This window comes from Sminthopsis crassicaudata, chromosome 1 (genome assembly GCF_048593235.1).
Source record: "Sminthopsis crassicaudata isolate SCR6 chromosome 1, ASM4859323v1, whole genome shotgun sequence".
In the NCBI taxonomy this organism is placed as follows: domain Eukaryota; kingdom Metazoa; phylum Chordata; class Mammalia; order Dasyuromorphia; family Dasyuridae; genus Sminthopsis; species Sminthopsis crassicaudata.
The window spans coordinates 132107167-132132617 of NC_133617.1; the positions used below are offsets into that span (position 1 = coordinate 132107167).

General features: G+C 33.5%; 1 protein-coding gene across 2 annotated transcripts in view; it reads left to right on the forward strand.

Annotated features, from left to right (window-relative positions):
* The first annotated feature begins 2570 nt into the window (after window positions 1–2570).
* ANGPT1 (angiopoietin 1) overlaps window positions 2571–25451 on the forward strand; it is a 315373-nt gene continuing 292492 nt past the window's right edge. The window contains exon 1 of one of the 2 annotated variants that reach the window (XM_074267098.1): window positions 2571–3272. In XM_074267098.1, coding sequence (XP_074123199.1) covers window positions 2976–3272 — 297 coding nt within the window. In that variant the 5' untranslated portion in view covers window positions 2571–2975. The remainder of the gene's footprint in view (window positions 3273–25451) is intronic. The other variant, XM_074267107.1, reaches the window with a different exon arrangement.

Here is a 25451-nt window from a genome sequence, read left to right on the forward strand (position 1 = left end):
GAGGAAATGGATGCAAGAAGTAGCCAAGAAATCCAAAAAGATTTAGGGATAATCATATCTCCAAATGGTCTCACTGTTTCCTCTCTATCTTCTTCCCTTCAAACAACAGCAGCCAGGGATGCCTCTTTTAGGAATATCCATTTTCTATTGCATTATTCTGGGAATTTCCCATTTTTAATTCCTTGAGATAAGATAAATGAATATACACAAGCATATAAGCATACACGTGCATGCACACACGCACATACACACAAGAATAGACATAATAATTGGCGATTTAAATACATGGGAGCATTACAAGTGAGGACTATTGATCATCTTTTTATCCTCTGCCAATTTTTGTTGGATTTTGTTCTTAGCAAAGCACTTATAGGGGTTAGTTTTGGATTTTCTTATTTCCATGAATAACTTTCAAAGCAGAGATTATTGGAAAGTTTTCTTAGAAAATCTTTGCTTTGCCAGACTATTTTTTGAATTTGGGTTCTCTTCCCTCTCAAAAAAAATAATTATAGAATCATAGATCTAGAGTTGAAAAGATTTTTTAAGAGTCACATAATATAAGCCTTCAGGAAACAGACCCATTAATGTCACAAGAGAATAAATGTTGGCAGCAAGATCAGAACATAGCTACTCTGATTCCAGGAGAAAGGACACAATGGAATACTGAGCCTAAAATCAGGAAGATCTGTGTTCAAATTCAGGTTTCAAAATTTTTACTTTGTTTTTTTTAAATATCATGACAAAGTTGTTTCTATATTGATTAAATCAGCAAGGAATTTTTTCTTAAGGAATGATAAGAAGGGATAAATCCTAGCATCATTTCCACAAAACATGGAATGTGTTTTGACTGTTTTCCTCTATTTAACCCTTCCTTTTAAGCAAATATTGTTCACACTTTTATACTCTTCCTTGCCATGGTGGATAGAGAACTAGACCTGGAGTCAGGAAAATATGAATTGATATAGGGCCTCAGCCACTTATTTCCTAGCTGTGTGACCATGAGCAAGTCACTTAACTTTATTTCCCTCAGTCAGACACAACCACTGTCTTTACCTCCCTCTGACTCTCTCTCCCTTTCTCATCTGAAGGACCTGATCGTGCATGCTTACATAAAGAGCAATCCAAGTCAGGGCATCCTATTCTTAAGATACAGTTGCAGTTGTGGTGATATATTGTTTATAGATTCTTTAAAATCCTGGGATCACAGGTTTAGAACTGTCAAGGATCTTAGAATTCATTTAATCCAACTATTTGGATTTTAATCCAACTAAAAACTCATTTTACAAATGAGAACACTGTGGCCCAGGGAGGTTGTGACTGGCCCAGAATCACATAGGCAGTAAGAAGTAGAGCCAAAATTCAAACCAGGTCCTTTAATTCCAGATCCTTCCATTTCCACTGCATCTTGCTAACTGGATGGGTTATATAAAATCTTTTTTTTTTTTTTTTTACATGTCTGATTAAAATCTCTTTAGTATCATCTGTACTCTGCATTTCACTGATTATTATTTGTTTGGAAAAATTTTATGCTCTATCTTTTTTGGAAATTTTCCCCTTTAACTTCATTCCTTCATTAAAAGATATATCTAGGTTCTCTTACTATTGGACTATCTTGAACTCCCAGCAATTTTGCTCTAAGATCTCTGGCAATCATAATGAGGATTTATGTGTAACTTGCATAGTAGAACTAGGGAGAACCATAGCAACCCCCAATGAGTTCTTTGTGATATACATGATTAGGACATACCACAGGAATTAATAATTCTTAAGACACTCTTCTAAATTGTTACCACATTGTTCTTGCAAGGAAGTTGCTTCATTTATGTACACAACAGAACAAAGAGAGCTGCTTTCTGAGTAGGCATTTCTTAAGAAAGCCACCTCTACTTCCCTGCCCTCCCCAAACCTCCACAAAACCCCACAAAGGACTTATCCTATTTAACATGCATTTTGGGGGTGGGGATTAAGGAACAAGATATAGAATCATTTAACTCATTATATTTGGTTTCCCAAGGTCCCTCCTTCCCATTTTCTTTGACATCTGAAAGTTTAATACATTCAAAAGATCAATCTTTTAAAAATATGCGGTGGATTTAAAACATCTTTTCTTAAGGTAACAAACTTATAAACAAATTTAATAAACATGCCCAAAAGTAAGTATTCCTCAAGCATAGGCTGTATAGTATGGAAGAAATTTTCTTTCATAGCTTCTAATATTTAACTGGAATTTACAAGATATTGCTAGAAGGATAGGTTTTAATAGGTCGAGGCTGGAACAGCCAAAGTATATTAAGGTGGACTGCTGTACACTTCGATTCTACGCGAATCCCTGAAAGGCTCAGCGCTGTTTTTCGAGCAAGAGGGGCTGGGCGGGCAGCTATACATGATTGAGGTCATGCGCATCCAGCCAATTTGTAAGACGATCCCTCCCGCACTAAGCTGTCGGCAGTCCTTAGCATAGGGGCACACTCAGGCATTCCTGTCAAGTCATCTTGTGAAAGGCTGCCTGCTTCCAGCTTGGCTGGAAAGCGGAACCTTAATAAAACTCACTGAGGTCGGAGGAAAATAGCAGTTCGGCTGCAGATAGGGTAGAGGCAAGGGGCTAGGATGTGTACATGCTGCTGACTACAACAGACTGCGTGTTGAACTATTACACAGAAAGGAAACAATAAATCTCCGCTACTATGCAATAAATATCTCAACTTTTAAGGAAGGAAACCATCATTCCAGTGAAATAAATTTTTAAAAGTTTTTTTTTTCTTTTTTTAAGCTAAAGCTATCAAATGAATCGTTTTCTAGGATTCTTCTTCTAGGGCTGATTTAAAAAAACAACAACAACCAAAAACATTTTTTTTTTTCAATGTGCAATAAAAAACTTACTGATTAGAGGACGAAGGAAAAAGTGACGGGGAAATAGGTTAAAAAAAAAAAAAAAAAAAAGTTGTACAGAGGCAGACAAGAAAGGTGCTGATACCATGACAGTTTTCCTTTCCTTTGCTTTCTTGGCTGCTATTCTAACTCATATAGGGTGCAGTAGTCAAAGGAGAAGCCCCGACAGCAGCGGGCGAAGATACAATCGGATTCAGCACGGACAGTGCGCCTACACCTTCATTCTGCCTGAACAGGACACCAACTGTCGGGAGAGCACCACAGACCAGTACAACACCAACGCGCTGCAGAGAGATGCTCCTCTCATGGAACCGGATTTCTCTTCCCAGAAACTGCAACATCTGGAACATGTGATGGAAAACTATACTCAGTGGCTGCAAAAAGTAAGTGCTTGCTTTCAGTTTCTCATTGTACTCCAGTCCTTTATCCACGCTTACCCTGCAGATAAATTACAGTTTGCCTAGTGTGTCGGGGAACAGGGAGGGTGGGGGGTAGTGGGGGTGGGAAGTTGCGTGGGAAGGGAACATTTGTTTACATGTTGCTTGGGGAAAGACAGTCGCACAAGTAACTGCAGAGCGGCTTTTTATGTGGGACTTCCTTAGCAGGGGAACCAGGCTGTTCCAGCTTGTCCTGGCTGGCCTAGAAAAGGGGTGAGAGGGGTTGTTACAGATTTTGGAGTTGGAAAATTTGCAGAGATTTTAGCCCAGGTGTGTTGGGAACCCCTCAGAGCTGTCAATGATGGAACAAGTTCGGAAATCTGCTTCTCATTTAGGATTTTGGAATGTATGTCACTAAAGCATGCCTCCATGTTCTGTCAGCACCTAAATTGAAAAGCAATAACTCCTAAGAGTTTTTGTTGTTGTTGTTTTTGTTGTTGTTGTTGTTGTTGTTTTCGGGAGAGGTGGGAATGACTACAACCCTTTCTTTTTTTGAGGGGAGAAGCTTGAAAGATGAAAATCTAATTATGTCAGTTCTCTTTAAGTACATGCAAGGAAAAGTGTCATAAATTAACTTTTGATTTTTGACTAAGTAAGAATGTTTATAAAGTGTACTAAATGGATATTGAAATAGTGAAAATTGCAAATATCTAATTTCTAGAAATAATGCTGAAGATAATGAAACCATTTCTGTTCTATAATAATTCTAGGTTTGAGGAAACAGTATGAGCAGAAGTTTTAAGGTAGAAACAATTAGGAGTGGGTTAACTGCTCCTATCTTGAATGGAAAGTAGAAAAGCTACTAGTTGTTAACTTAGCAGTGCACCTGCAGAGGATGGAATGTAGTGTCTATCAGTTTCTCAATCCTGGAGTAATAATACTCTACTCTCTTCTTCCCCTTCTCCTTTCCTCCTTCCCCCCACAACTACTAGGTATATTTGTATTGAGAAAGATTACAGAGATTTGAAGAATAAAATAATCTCTGTCAGCACACATTCTGAGTGAAATTATTCCAGTTTATATGTCTAGTTCTAGTCACTGGCTACCTGAGGGTCTTGACTAAAGATAACTCTGCAAATAGATTGACTTCAATACCTGTATCTTTTTTTTTTTTTTAATTTTCTGAGGCTGGGGTAGAGTGACTTGCCCAGGGTCACACAACTAGGAAGTGTTAAGTGTCTGAGACCAGATTTGAACTCGGGTCCTCCTGAATTCAAGGCTGATGCTCTTTCCACTGTGCCACCTAGCTGCCCCCTCAATACCTGTATCTTATGTTACAGTTTTCCTTGTGTGGTTGAGAAAGATTTTTACTGAATGTGTGAAATTGGATATATCACTATCTCCATGATTTCAATAAAGTGTTTTAACTGTCAGGAGATTGTGCTCCTGAATCTTGGGCATTCCACATCACAGTAGTTATGTCATCACTTAGAAAACAGAGATCAGAATGCAAACAAATTTCTCAGGTCATGATTCCAAGTTAACATTTCAAAAAGGTTGAACAGAAAAGTGATAGAAAAGACAAAATGTTAGCATTTGTGTGTTTGTATCTGTGTTTGTGTGTGTGTGTGTGTGTGTGTGTGTGTGTGTGTGTGTGTGTGGTCACAAGTAAACTGCCTTTCCTATTGTGCCTTTGAGATTTGTTGTTCTTCTTTTGACCACTAGGGACTGAACTAAGATCATAATTACTATTCTTGGCATGTTTAAAAAAAAAAAAAAAGCTTAAAGTAGGAGATTTAGGATTTTAAAGTCTGGAATTGTAACTAGTTCTCATACTTTAGAAGTGCAAACCAGCAGTCCAGAGGTAAAAAAAAGTTCATGAACAAAGATAGTGGTTACCTAAACTAATCATCAGTAATGTTCATATACATACCAGGCAAAATTTCACACACAGCCTGAATAGAGAATCAGTGGTGATTCTTCTCTATTTATTTGTCTCCTGGTTCTAGAGGGAGTTCAAGAATCAAAGTAGGCAAATGAATTTGACTTTGTATATTACCTCTACATATTTTTCTATTAGAATTGATTACTGCAAAAATATATTTTGTTACATGTTCTTTAAAAAAAAGTTTTTTTTTTTTTTTTGGTTGTTGTTGTTGTTTGTGATATTTGAACTATAAGTAAGCTATAAAGAGTATTGGGTGTGTTGATATAAACATAGTAAGTTATATTTTGGGGCCTGTGCAGCTTAATAACAGGAAGGATAACTATTAGTAGACCACAGGCTGAAAATTCAAATTCAGCAAATGTTTCTTTTCAAAAAATGTGTTTTGTTTTCTGTTCTTTTGAAATAGGAAACCTGTTTTTCATCATAGTATCCTATAATTTAAATATATGGACAGTCTAAGCATTAACATGTGAACTTTTTATATAATACTAATTCAAATGACATTAAATTCATTCTATTTAATAATTGATCATGTATTCATTGTTACCATATTTTCCAAATATTAGGTAGAATTTTGAGGAATGATACATATGAATCTTTGTCTTTTAAACTTGAATTTATTAAAAATAAAAATAAAACATTTGAGTGCACTCACCTTTAACATATTTAAATCAAACTGGATATTTATTTAAAATATTCCCATGCTGACTCTAGTAGTTTTTCTTGAGTGTTGTGGGATGAAATTTACATATCTCTTTTCAATATTAACTTAATTGAATGGAGAATCAAGCAATCATCTAAATGGATCCACTAGAACCTCAGGAAAAAAAAATTGCTTAACCTCAGCGTTTTACAAGGAACTAAAAAATTTCCCTGAAAATGGTCTTTTCTTCATTTAAAGTATTACATTTCATTCGATATGTTTGTGATAATAATTTAAGTGGAAATGTTTTTATAAGATATAGTATGATCATCATTATTACTGATATTTTATTCATAGTAATTCTATTTTAACATCAAATGTGAGTGAATATCATTGAATTTGAAGGAGCGTGTTGTCCCAACTCCATAACTGTCAGTAAAATTGGCAATTGCAAATGGCTATTTTTGGGTAAATAAATATTATTTTATATTATTGTATGGTAAAATCACCACAGGTGTAAAAAAAAAGTTGTATTCTTTCCTTTTATGTATGCTTTAGTGAAGGCTACAACTCTGTTATAATTTCAACTACTTAAGTTGGTTAGCAAAGTGATTAAATGATATAATCAGCTGACTAAGGTATAAGTGAAAGATGGTGATATAAAAACAAGATAAATTTTTTTACATGTTATGACTATAAAGCTCCCTAGGTATGCAATATCATAAAATATTTGGCTATAGAATTCATTTCTGTGTTTCATTAGTATTTGGTTATATGAATGTGAAAGCTGTCATCACTTGATTCCAGTAATTCACAGTATATTCTTCAGTAATAGGCTTTCCAGTATTCTAAAAACATAGTATTTTAAGAGAATGAACCATTATTAATATTGATATTCCTTTTTATGGATCATCATATATTATTTACATCCATACCAGTTTTCCTACTTTATGTATATATGGGAAAGGATGGATTGAAGGAAGGAAAAGGTTATCAATTGAGCCAATTTGAAAGCTAAGCAGGATCACTATGGGCATTAATATGTTTGCTTCTTGATAGTTCTTCAAGAAGTAACCACCTTGCCACACTAAGTCTTCTTTCTACACTGTTATGAAGTACATAATAGAATTACTTGCATTTAACATAATGGGAAAAAAAATGAAAACAACCAACCTGAGACAGAAGTGTGAACAAGATTGCATAAGGTCACACACAATGTGAATGACTCTTCTGTAAAGAGAATCTAGGTTTTGTTTTCTCCTAATAGAGGGGTCTAACCATAGTCATTGTCAGTAGCAGCAGTTAGAAGAGGACTACTGAGACTTGAACTGGCAACACTAAATATTGTGCTTTCTCTGATGAGACTCTAAATTGAAGTAGCATCTATCTGAGTTCTCTATAACTACCTTGCAATTAAATTAAAAAAATGTATTTCTGTGGATTTGAAAATGCATAAACAATCTATGAATCCCTTTTTATTTACTTTTTAAATATCAAAATGAAAAATATTTTTTTTATCCTAGAAGTGGAGTTCTTAATCTTTTTTTTTTTTTTTTGTTTTGTGGATCCATTTGATATCTGGTAAAATCTATAAAGTCATTCTAGGAATCACATTTTCAAAAGAATAAAATAAAGAGACTTACAAGGGAATCTCAAGATTACTGGACATATCTACATATATTTATATATACATGTATAAATCTATATAGATATAGATATATAGAGATATATTCCATCCAAGTTGACAGATCCTCAGAAATCTCTCTGTGGTCATGTCTTATTGATTCCAGGTTAAGAATTCCTTATATAAAATCTTCAGGATTGAATAAGGGATTTTTGTTTGTTTGTTTGTTTGTTTTACAAAATCCTATAACAAAAGGTTTCATTTGAGTTAAATCTGACATTCCCCCCAAGAAAAAAATCAACTTCTATTTTCTGCTTGGGAGCCAACAGGTTTTAACTGCCCCAAATGTGCATATTCCATTTAAAAAAATTGTAAACTGATGATCATCAGTTAAAACTGAAAGTCTTGTCATGAATGGTCCTTTAGTAAAACCAAAATAAAACAAACAAATAAACATTTCACAAGAGTTCTGAGTTATATACCTCTCTTTACACTCTATATGATATTACAGGCCACTCAACCTGTGAAAAATGATTGCTTCCTTTCAACAGAGGAAAACCTTTGTAGTGCTGAACCTAAAGACATGAAATGCATACTCCCATTCTATTTAGCAATAATACATGATTTTTTAAAAATATAAATACTTTTATACCTATTTCTAATGCTTTTGGTATCTTTCATCTGAAAGTAATACCTGTCATGCTAATTTTATTCAATTAATATTATTCAACTACTTTTTCTGCATGTTTTGTACACTCAATAAGATTATAAATTCGTTTTGGGGAAAATTTTACTCCTTTTTTGTATTAAGGGACTGCAATTCCTATTTTCTCCTTAGCCAAATGCTCAAAAATAATTTGATGGATTTATAGTTATCTAATGATCTGGAATTTTAAGTCATTTTAATTTAATACATTAAAATACTCTTAATTAAAAAAAAAACACTCATTAAGTGCTTTTGGAAAGCCACATGGGTGAATAGAAACAACATTCACAATAGAATTAGGGATCTGGATTCAACTGCCAACATCATCTTTAGACTGGCCTTTGATATTGCTATTTTTGCTTTGGATGCATGGAATCAGTACATGTGATGGTCATCTAGATCAAATTAATATAGAAGATAAATTAAAAACTCTGAGAGGTATACCCATTGAACAGTATGGAACAGGGAAGGGGAAAAGAATAAACATTTATTTATGTGCCAGGTATTATGCTAAGTGCTTTATGAATTTTATTTCATTTGATCTTCACAACAGCCTTTCAAGGTTAAGTGCTGTTATTAAACCATTTTACAGTGGAGGAAACTGAAGCAGACTAAGGTTAAATTACTTGCCCAGAATCATAGACTAGTCAGCATCTTAAGTGAAATTTAAATTAAAGACTTCTGACTCCAGGCCCAGTGCTTTATTCAAAATGCCACCAAGCTATGGAAAGAGTGCTGGATTAGGTGTTAGAGAAACTGGGTACAAATCCTGATCTTGCTACTTATTATCTGTATTATTTTTGGCAAATTACTTAAACTTTGAACTTTAGTTTTCTGATCTGTAAGAATCAGGGAATTGGACTATAACTAACTAAGTAACATCTCAGTTCTCAATCTATTAACTTAATTCATATAGAATGCGAGTAACTTTTGCTACTCAGATTGGTTGTTTTATCTTCAATTTAACTTATTAACTGGAAAATATGTTTCAAAGCTATTTCTAGATACCTATTGTCTTTATTTTCTGCAATTTTTTGTGACATTTAAATTTAATCATATTTGAAAATGTGAAGCATATACACCAAAGCACTTATATTCAAAGTTCCTTAAATAATAAAATCTAATAAAATTATGTCATGGTGGGGAGGTATAAAATAGCCATTTGAAGAGTTGCATTGCCCAAGAATTATAGTTTAAATCCAAATAGTTGATAATAGTTGATTAATAGTTCACTATAAAGAATTTAAAATCTTAGAGATTTAGTTTTAGCTAATGATTGTTTTTAAAGAAAGTAACTAGAAAAGTATCAGCAACCATATTGTTCCTTAGGGAATCCAAGTATGTATAAAATTGGTCAAATAGTATTCTTATATGGCTTCATAGCTAGTGTATGAAATGATGCTCTTCCAACTCCCTCTATATTATCTCCAATGATTTCAGAACTCAAGGCAATTGCTTCCATTCAGGTTTAGCATGCTAGGATTTGGCATTCATATCCACTATTCAAGCATTAACTCAAAATACAACATAGTCCTGAATAATTAGAGCAATGAATAGGAAAAACTGAGGCACACATTGTGGTCCCTTCCCTTTTCCTGAGAACCATATCATTTCTCAAAATGTCAGTCTCTTAACTTCTATCTACTTTCTATAGTTACAAAGAAGCAAACAATGATAGTGATTGTACTTTTTATGTATCTTATTTATGTATCTTTAGAAAATAGTCTCACTTGAAAATGTTGGGAAAATCCATAAGTTTGCTTATCCATCTAAAACATAGTTTTCTATCTATCCCTCTGATATGTCACATGTACTTGAAACTTTGTTTTGCTCTTGGCTGTCTCTTTTCAATACAAGAAAACCCAGTCTTTTCCTGGTTGTGTCCTTTGCTTAGAAGCTCACCCTAATTACCATCTGAGTCATTCTTTCCTTTTGTTCCAATACAAGATTATCTTTTGCACTGAAGATTGAAAGCTCTGAACTCTCTCTTTCTCTGCCTGTTTCAGAAAGTGAATGGGTGGGTGAGGGCCTGTGGTGTTTAGGTCTCTATACAGAACATACAAAAGATAGAAGCCTCAACTTTATAGGAGATGAGATTCAAAAGAAATGAGACACAGTGGATTAGGACCATTTTATAGTTGAAGGCTCTTGGAAAGTATAAATCTTGGTTGAAAGTGTTCATTATATTCTAATTTTCATATTTTTGAACTTCAAAATTTAGAGTGGGGTAGTGGGAGGAGAAGAATTTGGTCAATCTTAGGTATCAGGCATCTGTTTTTCTATTAATTGCCCTGAACAATCTGGAAAGATTCTTTGATGAAGTAGGTTTTTTTGTGGTGTATTTGGTATGATAACCAGAAATGAAAGTATCATCTGTGCATATAGATGCAATTCATTATTGGTAGTAATTCTACCATTTCATTTCAAATGAACTTAACATTTCAAAAGTACTTACATTTTTACAGTAATACTAATAGAATAAAATGTTAAAAAAAAAAAAAAGATGGAGCAGAATCAGAATATGAATATGTTAGTGCCAGGACTATCACTGTTTCTGTGTGCATGATTTCCATTGCATGTGACATCAAAATTTTATTAAATCTCTTTTGACTTTCATTTGTGTCATCCTTTCAATCTGAATAAAAACAACAATTTAATGAACTTTGTCAACTTCATAGCATTGTGGAAATAAAATCAGATAAGACATAAGAGAAAGCCTTAGAAAAGGAAAAGTGTAATTTATCACACAATGATAGGCATTATTAAAGAGGCATTGTGACATAATATTGGAAAAGATGATCTTAGAGTAAGAAATACTTGCATTCAATTCTAACACATACTGGCTATTTAATACTGGGAAGCATCACTTAACCTTTTCATGTCTCAGAAACTCTCTGAGTATACATGCCCATCTGTATTGGTAGAGGATCCCCCCACTCTTTTGATGTTCCCTAAACTAATGACATCACAGGTCTAAACCATAGCTAAAAGTCATCATTGTTATTTTCATTATTACTTAGAAAATCTGGTGCAATCACCTCATTTCTAATGAGGAAATAATTGGGAAAAACAGAGATTTAAGAGATTTATATTACATCTGTCTAAAGAATCCTATATTAGCAATGTATGATATAGATTTGGCCTGAAGAATTAAATTAGTTCTTAAGACTTTGCAAGCTTCTAATGTTAATTGAATCGAGATATATCAGTTGTAGTGTTCTGTTAAATATGTGTATATATATTTTTTAGTTTACATTTGCATCTCATTTTAGATGCAGTCAAGAAAACTTTTAGTAAGTGTACAATGTAGTTGAAATGCATAAATTCAATAGGACACTATTGTTTATGCTTAAGGATTTATGAACTAATTATCTAATTTATCTAGTTTATTAACTGCCGAGGTCCTTTGAATCATATTTTCCTTTTTAAAAATCACTGCCTTCTTCTCTGAATTATAGCTCATAGATGTTTCTGCCAAGGCTATGTGATAAATATAGTTGATAAAATGCTAGACTATTATCTAGAAGATAAGGTTATATGCTCCCTCTGAACATGCATTTGCTATTATGGGAATTCTATTTGCTGTGGACAAAACACTTAACTTCTGAATGTCAATTTCTTAATTTGTAAAATATGGGTGATAATATCTGAATTTTCTACCATATAAAATTGTAAGACTCAAAGGAGATTATGTATGTAATTGTTTCACTTTAAAGTGAAAACTTTCCAGTATAATATAATTATCAATTAAAAAGATTTTGATAGAGTGAATAGTATTGAGCCTAAATTCAGAAAGTTCACTTGAGTTCAAATGTACTCATAATACCAGTGGTTTGACCACAAGCAACTTTACCACACAGCAACTTATACATATCTCAGAAAACTCAATAGCACTTTCATAGAGAGGTTGGAGGCAGTTACTCATTTCTTAGGAAAATAGGTGGATGATATTTCTATAATGCTTTAGAAACTTCTTTACCTCAATGTTTCATTTATGCATCAAACAAAACAAAACAAAACAAAACAAAAAAACAATAAACCACTTTGAATTCTGTGCCATAGTTATCCCCATTTTACAAATGAAGAAACTGAGGTTCAAAAAATTTGTCTGTGTTAACACAGTTAATAAGTGTTAAGGTGGGATTTGAACCCAAGTTTTGTTTTATTTTGTTTTCCTGACTTTGAGGCTAACATTACTTCTTGTTACTATACAATTAATCATTTAAACTCTCTCCTACATTTTATCCAATTGGTGTTAATCTTACTTTCACAAGATTCCCTTCAAGCCTTCATCCAAGTGAAATATACTTCCATCTTCTTTACATTGCCCAAAAATATGTTTAGCTCATTTTGCACTCATTAAGTGCTTGAGTTTTAATTAGTTATGGTGCTTATCTATCATAAATATGCCACTAAATCATAACCTCTTCCTGCTTTTATCAAAACTTGAAAATTTTATGACTTTTCAGTTACTCTGTCTTGGTTTTTATTTTTTTAAACTTTATACAGGGAAAAAGTTGGATATGTTGAATAAATTGGATTGGAGAAAATTAATGTTATCCGCATAATCCAAACATATGCAATTTTCTTTGCTACAATTAACTGGAAAATTCATAATTTTATAATAAATTCAATAGAATAAACATTAATGAATAGAAATATGAATGATTATTGCCTTGAGACTTTCCAAATTACCAAATTTGTCTTTATGCTTTTAATAATAACATTATACACACACACACAAATGTTTAAGAGCTTTAAAAAGATTTAGAAAGTGTTTGGCAAACATTATTTCATTCACTCCTTCCAATAACTCTGTATAGTCAGAGAATTATAATTAACCTCATTGTAGAGGAAGAAGCTAAAGATCAGATAAGTTTAAGTAGAAGGACATGTAGCTAATAGGTAACAGAAACAAGATCTTATTCCTTTAGATTTCCAGGGTTAATTGTGACCTATTCATTTATAAGTGCGCACACACACACACACACACACACACACACACACACACACACTGAACTAATACATTTTATTATCATAAAGGAAGATTCTGGGGAAGGGATTGGGGGAGTGCTGGGGGGAGCAAAGGATGAAAAGCAAAGGAAAGAAAGGGGGATTTCTTTCTCTGTAAAACAAAGGGATTAGACTAAATAATTCCTAAATCCTTTACAATTTTAACATTCTATGATTCTATGATCTTCCTCTCCAATGTGGGTGAATGATGAAGCAAAGTTTCTGTGTTAGTCATTACTGTTTTAGGAAGTCATGTATCTGCTGCTGCTTTCCTGCCTGAGGTTGATCTGATGTCTGCCAGATAACTCACTAACCAAACAAAGCAAACATTTCTCTCTTGGTATCTCCAGAATGTCTTTTAAACAACTGCTTATGCCAGTTGTTATTCATCCTTGTCTTTAATCTCCTGCTGCAGTGAATCCATCAGATTCTCAATGAGTAGGAGGTCCTTTCAGGTTCCAGAGACCATTGGACTTAAATTCCTAATGTTCTCCTTCTAGCAATTTAATGTCTTTTTCTTCCTCCTCTTCCTCCTCCTCCTCTTTCTCTTCTATATTCCTTTCTCTTAGAGAGCTTGGTGATACACTGGATGGAGTGCTAAAATAAGGAAGATGTGAGTTCAAGTCTAGCCTCACATATCTATTAGCCATGTAGTCCTGGGAAAGTAAGTTAAATTCTCTCTACCTTAGTTTCCTCAACTGTAAAATACAGATCATAATAATGCCCGTGTCTCAGAATTATATAACATTTGTGTAACAGCATATTGTCTAACACATAGCAGGTGCCTTGAAAATGCTTGTCTTTTTTCTTTGTGATTCCTTACTTCCTCCTTCTTATTCCTCATCTTTTTTTCCTTTTTTTCTCTTTCTCCTCTTCTCTCATCTCTCTTTCTCTTTCTGTCTCTCTTTTCCTTTCTCCCCTTTCCTCCCTCTCCTGTCTTTTCTTTACTGTCTGTTTGCTTTCCTACTAGTCTTTTCCACCATCCTCTTTTTCCCCACCCCAACCAATTAAACTTTCCCCCAAATGTTGCCCCAGCATCGTCTGAGAGGATTGACTCCCTCGCTAAATTAAGTGTAACACCCTACGAGGTATTTAGGATGGGAGAAGAATAGATGTGTTCTCCTTCCCCTCCCACATGCCTGTTAACAGACCGTGGAATCACACGTCTGCAACCCCTTTCAGAGGCATCTCTTTAGAGGCACCATCACATGAAGTCACAGAGCTTAATTGAGTCTGACTATTTTTCAAAAAAAAATTCTGAAACACAAAGAAAGCCTTACAATTGCTCTACACAGGGTGAAACTGCTTACTCAAAAGATCTTCCGTTCTATTTAACGACCCCCTCTTGGATATCTGTGTATGCAACCCTGATTTGAAAAGCAAGGACACATTCTCCTGTTTAAAACATTATTTGCATGCACTTTCTCTTGTGGGTCATTCAGATAGCTGTAAAAATTAGGAGAATAGATTTCTTTTTTTTTTTCCCCTTAAGGCAATGAAATCTTATCTCTCACTTCCTATTTTATTTATCATTGTCCCTTTTAGTTAAAATGTTTGGTATTTTGTATAAAAGCCAAGAAAACAGCTACTTGCAAGGCAAGTATGACAGTTACTTTTCTCTGCATGAACACAGTGGTCTCAATGAAAGAAAGCACATGGTAACTGCCCTTCCAGACCCATAAGGCATAGGACTCAGAGCAAATGCAGAGAGAGCCCGCCTAAAGGAAGATAACTAAGGGAGAGAACAGAGAGATATAGAGAGACAAAGACAGAGACAGAAATAGAGAAACAGAGACAGACAGAGAGACATAGACAAACACAGAGAGACAGAGAGGCACAGAGAGAGTCAGAGACACACACATACAGAGAGAAAGAGAAGAAAGACAAAGACAGAGATAGAAACAAATAGAGAGACAAAGAGTGAGACAGAGAGACAGTCAGAGAATCAGAGAGAAACAGAGGGACACAGAGAGGCACAGAGACAGACACATACATACAAAGAGAAAGAGAAAAAGAGAGAGAGAGAGAGAGAGAGAGAGAGAGAGAGAGAGACAGAGAGAGAGAGACAGAGAGAGACAGAGAGACAGAGAGAGAGACAGAGAGACAGAGAGAGAGAGAGAGAGAGAGAGACAGAGAGAGACAGAGAGAGACAGAGAGAGACAGAGAGAGACAGAGAGAGAGACAGAGACAGAGACAGAGAGAGGGAGAGAGACAGAGAAAGAGAGAGAGAAAGATAAAGAGAGAGAGAGAAAGAGAGAGAGAATGAGAAAAAGAGAGAGAGAGAATGAGAAAAAGAGAGAGAGAGAAGAGAGAGAGAGAGAGAGAGAGAGAGAGAGAGAGAGAGAGAGAGAGAGAGAGAGAGAGAGAGAGAGAGAGAATGCAATAACAATAGCAATGCCCATAGTTGGGGATGAAGAAATATCAAATGAATGTCTTCATTCCCCTATTCATCCCTCCACCCCCAAATCCTTTTTTTTTTTTTTGCTTACCATGTAGGAAAAGAAACAAAACAAAATTCCTGGAGATTTTCATCCACCTTGTAGAGGCATGACAAAATCCAAATTCTTCAAAGAGACAACATGTATTTTTCCCTTTGTAGCATGACACCCCACAGTATCTGAGAGACAAATCAAGTCTAATTCTTCTTTGGTAGAAAATAAATTATCCTTAGTTGCCACTGCTGCTGATTTGTCTGAGCATGGGATTGAATGGGATATTTGCTCTAATTTTTTTTAACAATACATTCATTTTCTTGTTATCCTCTTTCCTAACCTTTTCTATTCCAGTTTTATAACTTGAAGGACAGTCACCAGAAAAGGTAATTACTAGTCAGGTTTGAGGGGTGAGTGTATCTTAAACAATTGACGTATCAGTCAGAATAATATTCATTCTTTTATTGTTTTTATGTGCCAGGCATTGTGCTAAACTCTGGACAAAGAAAAGTAAGAGATAGACCTTATTCTCAAGAAAAATAGATGTTAGTGGTTGAAATAACTAAACACCTATAAGATATGTTCAGAGTAGATGGGAGATAATCATAAAAAATAACATATTAAGAATTTGAGGGACAGCAAAAGACCAGTAGAAGGTTAGACTTGAGCTGAATATTAAAGAAATCAGGGGAACCAAAAGGAGAATCTAAAGAAGGAATTGGGTATAGTCATTCAAAATGAAGATAAAAGATAGAATTTTGAATTTGGAGAATAGCTGAAAGAAGATCAATGTGATTGTAATATAGTGTACATGGAGTAAAGTAAAGTGAAAGAAGAATGAAAAGTAAAAATGGTGCTGGCTAATGAAGACAAATATTTGCTAGACTACCTTATATTTAATCATGGAGGTAATAGGAGTATCTGTAATTTATTAATTGGGGAACAGAGAGTGACAAGTTCACACTTTTGCTGTAGGAAAATGACCTGGGCGGTACAATGGTAGAATGGGCTGAAGTAGGTGCAATTTGGGACAGGGACACCAATTAGAGCACTATTTCCATTGTCACAAAATGGTTAAAAGGGCTTGAACTAGTTTAGTTTCTAGTACTGTGTGAATGAAGAAAGGGAATGTATGCAATATAGTAAGAAGTAGAGGTGATGAGATTTGGTAATAGATTTCATATGTGAGATGAGTGGAGAGTAAGGAATCAAGTATGACACCAGGATTTTAAGTAAAGGTCACTCTCTAGGATGGTAGTAGGGAAGTCTAAGAAAAGGTTTGGAGTTGGTGAGATAATGATTTCTCTTTTGGATACATTGAGTTTAAGATGTATACAGAATTTCTGTTTCAAGATATTCAAAATACTGTGGTGGATAAAGTGGTGCTTAAGAGAGATAATGTTGAAAAATTATGGAAATATGCATTATATATATACATATTATATATATACATATATGTTATGGACATATATACTTATATATACTTATATCATGTATATGGACATGATCTGCATAGAGATCATAATTGGAGTTGATAAAATTACCAATTGAAATATTATAATGAGAAAGAGAAGGCCCTATACAAAGTGTTTCAAGATACCGAAAGTAGTGTGTGTGACATGCATGAAGAACCAGAAGGAAGATGGAGAAGCAGTAGATAGAAAAACTCTCAGAGAAAGAGAGATAGGTGTCATGAAAACTTAGAGAAGAGAGAGTATTTTAGAGGGACAATCTAAAATCTTACAGAGGTCAAGAACAAGAAAAGCTACCTTTTTGAGGGAGATTTGGTTTATTTTATTTTAGGTTTGAAACTAGATTTCCCAATCTAGCTCAGATTAGAAGTACAGCAGCCATTCAAATATTGATCCATAAAGTGAGGACTCAAAAGTTTTATCTACTTTTTTTTTTTTTTTTTTTCTGAACTGGACCAGTTCAGTACCACTTTGGTATCAAACTCAATGCAGATATCTGATCTGCATTAGTGCTACTACAATTACTCAGAATTCTTGAACTTAAGCAATCTACCAGCCTCAACTTAAGTGTCAAGGCACTATAGACATATAGGAGACAGGTTTAAAGAAATTGGTTCAAATATATCCTATATTAATTATCCTTCTCTGCAAAATTCTCTAGAATTTAATAAACTAAAGTTAATCCAACCACTTTTAATTCAGTTTTAAAAGACTTCATAATTATTTGACACAAGTGAGTATGAGAAATTTAAGCATTTAGCAACAAAATATCACTACAATCAACTTTATTGACCAAATGAGTATCTTATTACATCTGGAAGTAATTCTTAATGCTAACATGATCAAAATAGTTCTATAGACTCAATGCGCATTCTCTTATTGAATTTTCTGGCTCTCCATTATTTCTTTGAGGCTACATCTTTTCATATGTCATTGAATCTAAGGAACTTTTAATGAAAATACAGAAACATGGAACAGCCTAGGAATTTGGAAGAAAAAAAATACAAAGGCCTAGGCTTTGAATTTTGTTTATGTAATATAAGTTAAAAGTAATGACATAGAACTCCAAAGGTTAAAAAAAAAAGAAACATTTGTAGACCAGCTGAGTATATCAAAGAAAGTTGTAAAACATAAAATATAAGCAAAATCTCATTAATTCAAATTGATTTAATTATTGCAAGACTCTAACTTGTAGAATTTTTAAAAAGAAGTATAATTTTACAACTCTCATTTATGCACATAAACTTAAATTTGGCAAATAAAAATTTTTCTTAATAGATTTTCTAAAAATTTTACATTACTATACTGCTTCTCCTAAGCATGACAATGATTTTAAGCAATATTGGAGAAAAGAGAAAGATCAACATGGATAGGATAATCATGACTGACAACTTCTACTTAATTATTGATTTTCTTTTTTTTTCCCTCTTCCAAGAGGAATGACCTTTGCACTAAAATGACAGACCAAAAATAACTAGCAGAACCATCTCCACAAGAGTAAAGAGAAAGTAAGATAGAACCCAACTATTCTTTTTTTTTTTTTATTATATATATATATATATTTTATAATATTATCCCTTGTATTCATTTTTCCAATTTACCCCCCCTCCCTCTATTCCCTCCCCCCGACGACAGGCAATACCATACATTTTACATGTGTTACAATATAGTCTAGGTACAATACATGTGTGCGAATATCATTTTCTTGTTGCACAATAAACATTAGAATCCGAAGGTACATGCAACCTGGGCAGACAGATATTAGTGCTAACAATTTTCATTCCCCTCCCAGTGTTTCTTCTCTGGGTGCAGCTACCTCTGTCCATCATTGATCAACTGGAAGTGAGTTGGATCTTCTTTATGTTGAAGATTTCCACTTCCATCAGAATACATCCTCATACAGTATTGTTGTTGAAGTGTGCAGTGATCTTCTGGTTCTGCTCATTTCACTCAGCATCAGTTGATTTAAGTCTCTCCAGGCCTCTCTATATTCCTCCTGCTGGTCATTTCTTACCGAGCAATAATATTCCATAACCTTCATATACCACAATTTACCCAACCATTCTCCAACTGATGGACATCCATTCATCCTCCAGTTTCTAGCTACAACAAAAAGAGCTGCCACAAACATTTTGGCACATATATGTCTCTTTCCGCTCTTTAGAAACCCAACTATTCTTGATGAATTTAAGTCACCTGCTCTAGATGAACTATGTCATCAGATCATGAAAGAAATATCATATGGGATCACTTTGCTACTACCAGTTATATCTGAGTGATCATGGAGATGAGAGATGGGCATCTACATGAGACAAATGTGGATAAGGGTAAATGTTATGCTAATTTTCAAAGAAGGGGATAGAATAAAGTATGTTATCGATAGCACAGTAAGCATAACACTAATATCTGAAGAATTAGAGGATAAATCATGAAGGAAGTGGTAAATATATAAAAAAGGAAAGAGCAATTATAGAAAACCAACATAATTATGATAGACAACCTATATTTGCTTTTCTTGACATTTGCCAATTAAAGACATTTTAGAAACATAATTTATCTAGATTTTAGTAAAGCAATTGTTTGACTATCCCATACTATTTTGGGGAATAAGATAGGGGAACATGAATTAGAAGAAAATAAAAGTGGATGGATTCAGATCAGGTGGAATGTCTAGAGTAAAAGAATAGGTATCAATTGGTATATGTCACTAAGGCAAGGTTCCATCAAAGCAATTTGGGGATTTATTCTTGTCCCAGTGATTTAACATAATTATCAATGAACTGGATAAAAAAAAAGGTATGGGCAGTTCATAAAATTTGCAAAGGACACAAAATTTCGAGAGACAGCTGATACACTGCATGACAGATCAGAAATCAAAAGAATCTTTACTGGCTTCAGCAGAGATGTCAAACACAGGCCAGAATACAGCACAATGCTCCCAAGCATAGCATCGAAAAGTAAAAATACAATCTAGAAGTATTTAACAAAACAAAATACAATAGATTATCAATAATGTTAATATATGGTCATCTAAATCTATATCTGGCCCAAAGGGATCTCAGATAGATAGATAATCAGGTGCACGCATGTGCGCACACACACACACACACACACACACACACACACACACACAAACATTGACATTACATGTATATATAGTTTAGTGACCTGTTTCTGAGTTTGACAACATTGGACTAGAGCTTTATCTAAGATGAAATTAAATAAAGATAAATGTGAGATTTGCAATGAATATGAAAATTCCATTTTAAAAATGCCAAATGAAAAGAGTATAGATAAATTATTTGAAAAAACAAAGCAAACAAACAAAATAACTGAACAGTGTGATATAACAGGTAAAAAAGCTTTTGAGACAATGAGTTAAATATGAAGGGATAGTATCTTTAAAATAGAATGAAATTAAGCGGTGAGAGAAGAATGTATTGGGAGAAAGAGGAAGGGAAAAGTGGAATGGTGTAAATTATCTGCTATAAAAAAAGAGACAAGAAAAAACTTTTATAGTGGAGGGGAAGAAGGGGAAGAGAGGGTGAATAAATAAACCTTACTTTCATCGGAATTAGCTCAAAGATTAAATAACATACATTCTCAATATAAGTAGAGAAATCTATCCTTCCCTGCAGGAAAATAAGAGGAGAATTAGATATGGGAAGGAGAATGGTGATAAAAGAGAAGGTATATTGGAGGAAAGAGTGGTCTGTGGCAAAACACTTTTGAAGGTGGATAGAGTGGAAAGACAGACTAGAATAAATGGGGAAAATATAGTTAGTAATAATAATTATAAAAATAATTTTGAAGCAAGTTTTTCCAATGAGACTTTCTCAAACATAAAAGGAATGAGTCAAATTTATTAAAACAGAACAAAACAAAAAAAAAAGAGCCATGCCCCAATTGATAAATAATCAAATAAGATGATCTATGCCCAAAGGGCTATAAATTCATGCATACCCTTTGATCTAACTATACTATTATTAAGCATGAATAACAAAAGAGATTTTTTAAATAAATGTCCTGTATATACAAAAATATTTGTAGCAGTTCTCTTCCCAGGGCAAAAAATGGAAATTTAAGGGATGTCTATCAATTGGGAAATGGCTGAATGAATAAACTGTGGTATGTGATTATAATGGAATATTATTGTTCTGTAGGAAATGATGAACTGAGTGCTCTTAAACAAACAAAAACAAAAACAAAAACAAAACAAAACAAAACAAAACAAAAAAACTGGAAAGACCTCCATGAACTCAAGCAAAGTGAAATGTACTGTATACAAAGTAATGGAAATGTTTTAGGATGACCAACTGTAAATGACTTTGCTATTCTCAGCAGTTCAATGATCCATGACTACTCTGAAGGACTTATGATGAAAAACCCTATCCATACCCAAAGAAGAAACTGATTGTGTCTTAATACAGATTGAAGCATTCTCTCTGTGTCCCTGTCTATCTGCCTGTCTCTCTCTCTCTCTGACATTGTTTTTCTAGAGGGTTTTGTTTGTTTGTTTGTTTGTTTGTTTTGCTTAGTAGAGTGAGAAATCTATATTTTCTTTTACAGCATGATTTTTATAGAAATGTTTTGAATAACATCACATGCCGTTCTTAATGGGGACTGGGATGGGGATAAGAGAGAGAAACTGGAAGTCAAAAGTTTTAAAAACTAAATGTAAAAAATTGTTTTAAATGTAACTGGGGGGATAAATAAATAAATAAAATTGAAACTAAAAAGATAGGATGACATGCATTAAGGGAGATGTTATTTCTAGAAATGAGGATCTTCATTCAAAAATGTGGAAAATGGTACTCAAAGAATTTAAATAACATATTCAAAGTCATATACATGACATAATTAATATATCTGTAAATCTAGCCTTGGTTTTCAAATCCATTGCACTCTGCTGCCTTTTGGAACAAGACTTGAATGAACTATAACCTTTCATTTTGTGATTTTATGACTTGTTATTGTGTTGACTCTGTACATATAGTTGATCATTCAGTTCATATGCAATGAAATATTTGCAAAGCACTTAACATAGTGCCTTAACACGTAGTAGGTACTCTATACTTATTTCCTATCCCCCTCCCACCCCCAGTCCTCAAAGCCTTTTCAGCTTTGTAGGTTTTTCCAGAGATTGCTCTTCTGTATTATAGAGAAGACTTCAAGAATGCAGATTTACCTTCATAACACGATGTTCATGTATTTAATAGTGGAAGAAAAACTTTGAGGTCCTCTGGTTTAGCCCCACAATTGTAGGGATGTTTGGTGGGATTTTTTTGCAATGAAAAGACTAAGGAAAATACTATATAAGACAGATATTATAGGAAGACAACTTTTTGTTTGAAAAGAATTTCTTCCTGGGAACATTTTGATCATTAAAACATATACTTAAGCATGGGCACATATATATGTGTGCATTGGTAGACATATATACACATACATATACACATATAGATAGATATGTATATACATATGTTTACAAATATGTATAAATATATACATGTGTGTTTAGACATGTTCTTGATTAGACATGTATACTTAGCTATACAGATATACACAAACATATGTATATACATACATACACATACACACATATACATAATGCATTTCTTTGTTTATAAATTTTAAATGGAATGACCTGCATAAATAAATTCCTTTCTCCTGGTATGATAATTCTAGAATAAGCATAGAGCAGAAGCTGTATTTAAATCATGTCTTCATTTTTGGTTGAAAATTTAGTTACATCTATATTATAGTTGTTTGAGAAAGAGGTCAAACAAGGTTTTCTTGGGTTGTTACAGAGGGAAAATTGATAAATAAATTAGCATTTTGATGACTCATGCTACTGTTTGTAGTGCTCTTATAAGAGATCATCATTTGTTAAAGTACCTCTCTATGTTTTGTTTATAACCATTAATATAAAACATTACTAAGTCTAGATCCCTACCAGGACCTAGTGTTTATATTTTATACAAATACTAAATTGTAGAGGCAGGATTCAACCCAGGTCAGAGAACTAAAGCATTAGAGGCAAATGTTAACTTGTCATCCACTGGTTTCTTAGCTTTATAGATGAGCAAATTAAGGTCTATCTAGATAAAGTGCTTTGCCAGAGGTCACACAGATAGTAAAATGGTAGAATTGGGATTTGATCCCCTTCTGGGATTTTACTCCCAAGTCAGCATGCTGGCTACTATACCACCCACCTCCCCATCTGAAGTCTATTCCCTTTTCTTAACTATACTTTGTGTAAGAAATTGACAAATAGTGAAATTCAAGACTATTTAATGTCTTGTTTACATTATCCAGTGATTTATCTGACTTTTTATTTTATCAGAAATAAATACTTACACTGAAAATATAAATTGTATCTTCTCAATGTATTCAGCAAAGCATTTAATTGAAAGGGGGTATTTTGGGGGATATATAATATTTATGAAGACCAGAGAAAGAAGAGTAGAACAGAGGAGTAAGAAAAAGGAGAGAGAAAATGGTGTGTTACTATTATATTACATATGGGAATGAAATTCGTGTAACTTTGAACTCACAAATCAAACTTCAACTTTAGGTGCATGGTGTGGGAGGAAGACCAGGAAAGAGTAGTTTTTTCTTGATTGGGGAAAATGAGTTTCTCTGAACATAATCTCCTTTGTTTTCTTTCAAATATTTTAAAATTCTCTTAGTTCTTAGATTAAATACAATGACAAAAAAAGATATCATATATGCTCAAAAAAAGTTACAAAAGTCTCCAGATGAATTCACAAATCATTTCTTGGGTGAGGGACTTCAAAACTCACAAGAAGAAGTTGCCATCCAAATAGTAAAATTTTACTCTGCAATATCAGGCTTTCAAGAGGCAGTAGACCATGGACCCCAATGTGAGACCATAGGTTGGAAGACTTGGTTTTGAGACTGAATCTTTGTTTCTCTTTCTTATTCAAATTGAACCATTTAAACTAAAGGACAAGTTGTAAGATATAATAAATTTAACATAAATGAAATGCATATCAACTTCTTTGAATTAGAATTTGATATTTCATTTTTATCACATTTAAATTATTTCTGTAATAAGATTTAATTTAGGATCAAAGGGTCAAAATAGATAGAATTGTAAGAAATCACAGTGGCTATCAAGTAAAACTTCTCATTTTGAAGATTAGAAACCCAAGACCCAGAGAGGATAAGGTTTTGCCCAGTAAAATTCAAAGGGACAAGACTTGAAAGATATAATGATGAATTGAAGGGTTGTTAGTGTGCTTTTAAATACTAAATAAAATAAAATCTAGAAGTTATGAACTACCTTGTTGATAAACTAGAACTTGAGTCTAAATAAGCTCTAAAGTAAAAATAGTAAATATGCAAATGATGTGTAGCCTGTCATTTTCAATCCATGAAGCTCAATCTAGATGTGTACAAAAGCTGTTACTACTCATGGCTAACCAGTAGCTTCAAAAACAAACAAACAAACAAACAAAAATAGTGGCATTTGTTCAATCTCCAGTGTATAGGGAGTTTTGTAATAAAGTCACTCCTATATTCCGCTCTTGTTGATTGTGAAATCAAATGATCCAGGCTTGAAATGGGATTAGAAATATGCCCATTAGAGAGATTTTTTTAAAGTATAAATCAGAGGAATAGTAATGGAAATTCATATTGATAAAATACTTCCTCCTTTCCTTAAAATAAGTTCTGTGATCTAAGTAATATAATACTTTCTGATACTCCACCTGTTTTTCAGATGAGAAAACTGAAGTTCAGAAAGTAATTGTGACTTGTCTATGTTCACATAAATACTAAGTAGATGGAGACAGGAATCAACCTAATTATAGAACTAAAACATTATAGTTGGAGGATATTTTGTCTTTCATTAACTTCTTAGGCTTAAAGGTAAGGAAAAACAGGCTCACTTAAGAGGAAGTGATTTTGGCAAGTTCACATAGGAAGTAAATGGTAGAACTAGGATTTGAACCTTTGTACTATGGCCTCTTAACCACCTGTTTCCCCATCTGAGGTCTGCTTTTCTTTCTATATAATCATTTTGAAGATTCCTTTATTGCCATGTGCTCAAAAGAGGATCAAAATGATATCACTGAAAATTCAGTGACAAAATAAAGGTGAGAAGGAAATTTTGAACTTTGAAGCATGTAGAAAGTAGAATATTATCTAATAATTAACAGTTGGAAGTAGGAAGTATCTAATGGTCATAACTTTCATAAATTAGATATGGAATAACCTTCTGTTCATTGGAACTTTGTTATGGATTTCAGTAGCCTTTACATAAGCTGACGTTTTCTTTAGGATGGTCTTACTAAATCTTGCTTACCCTAAAGCAACCAAA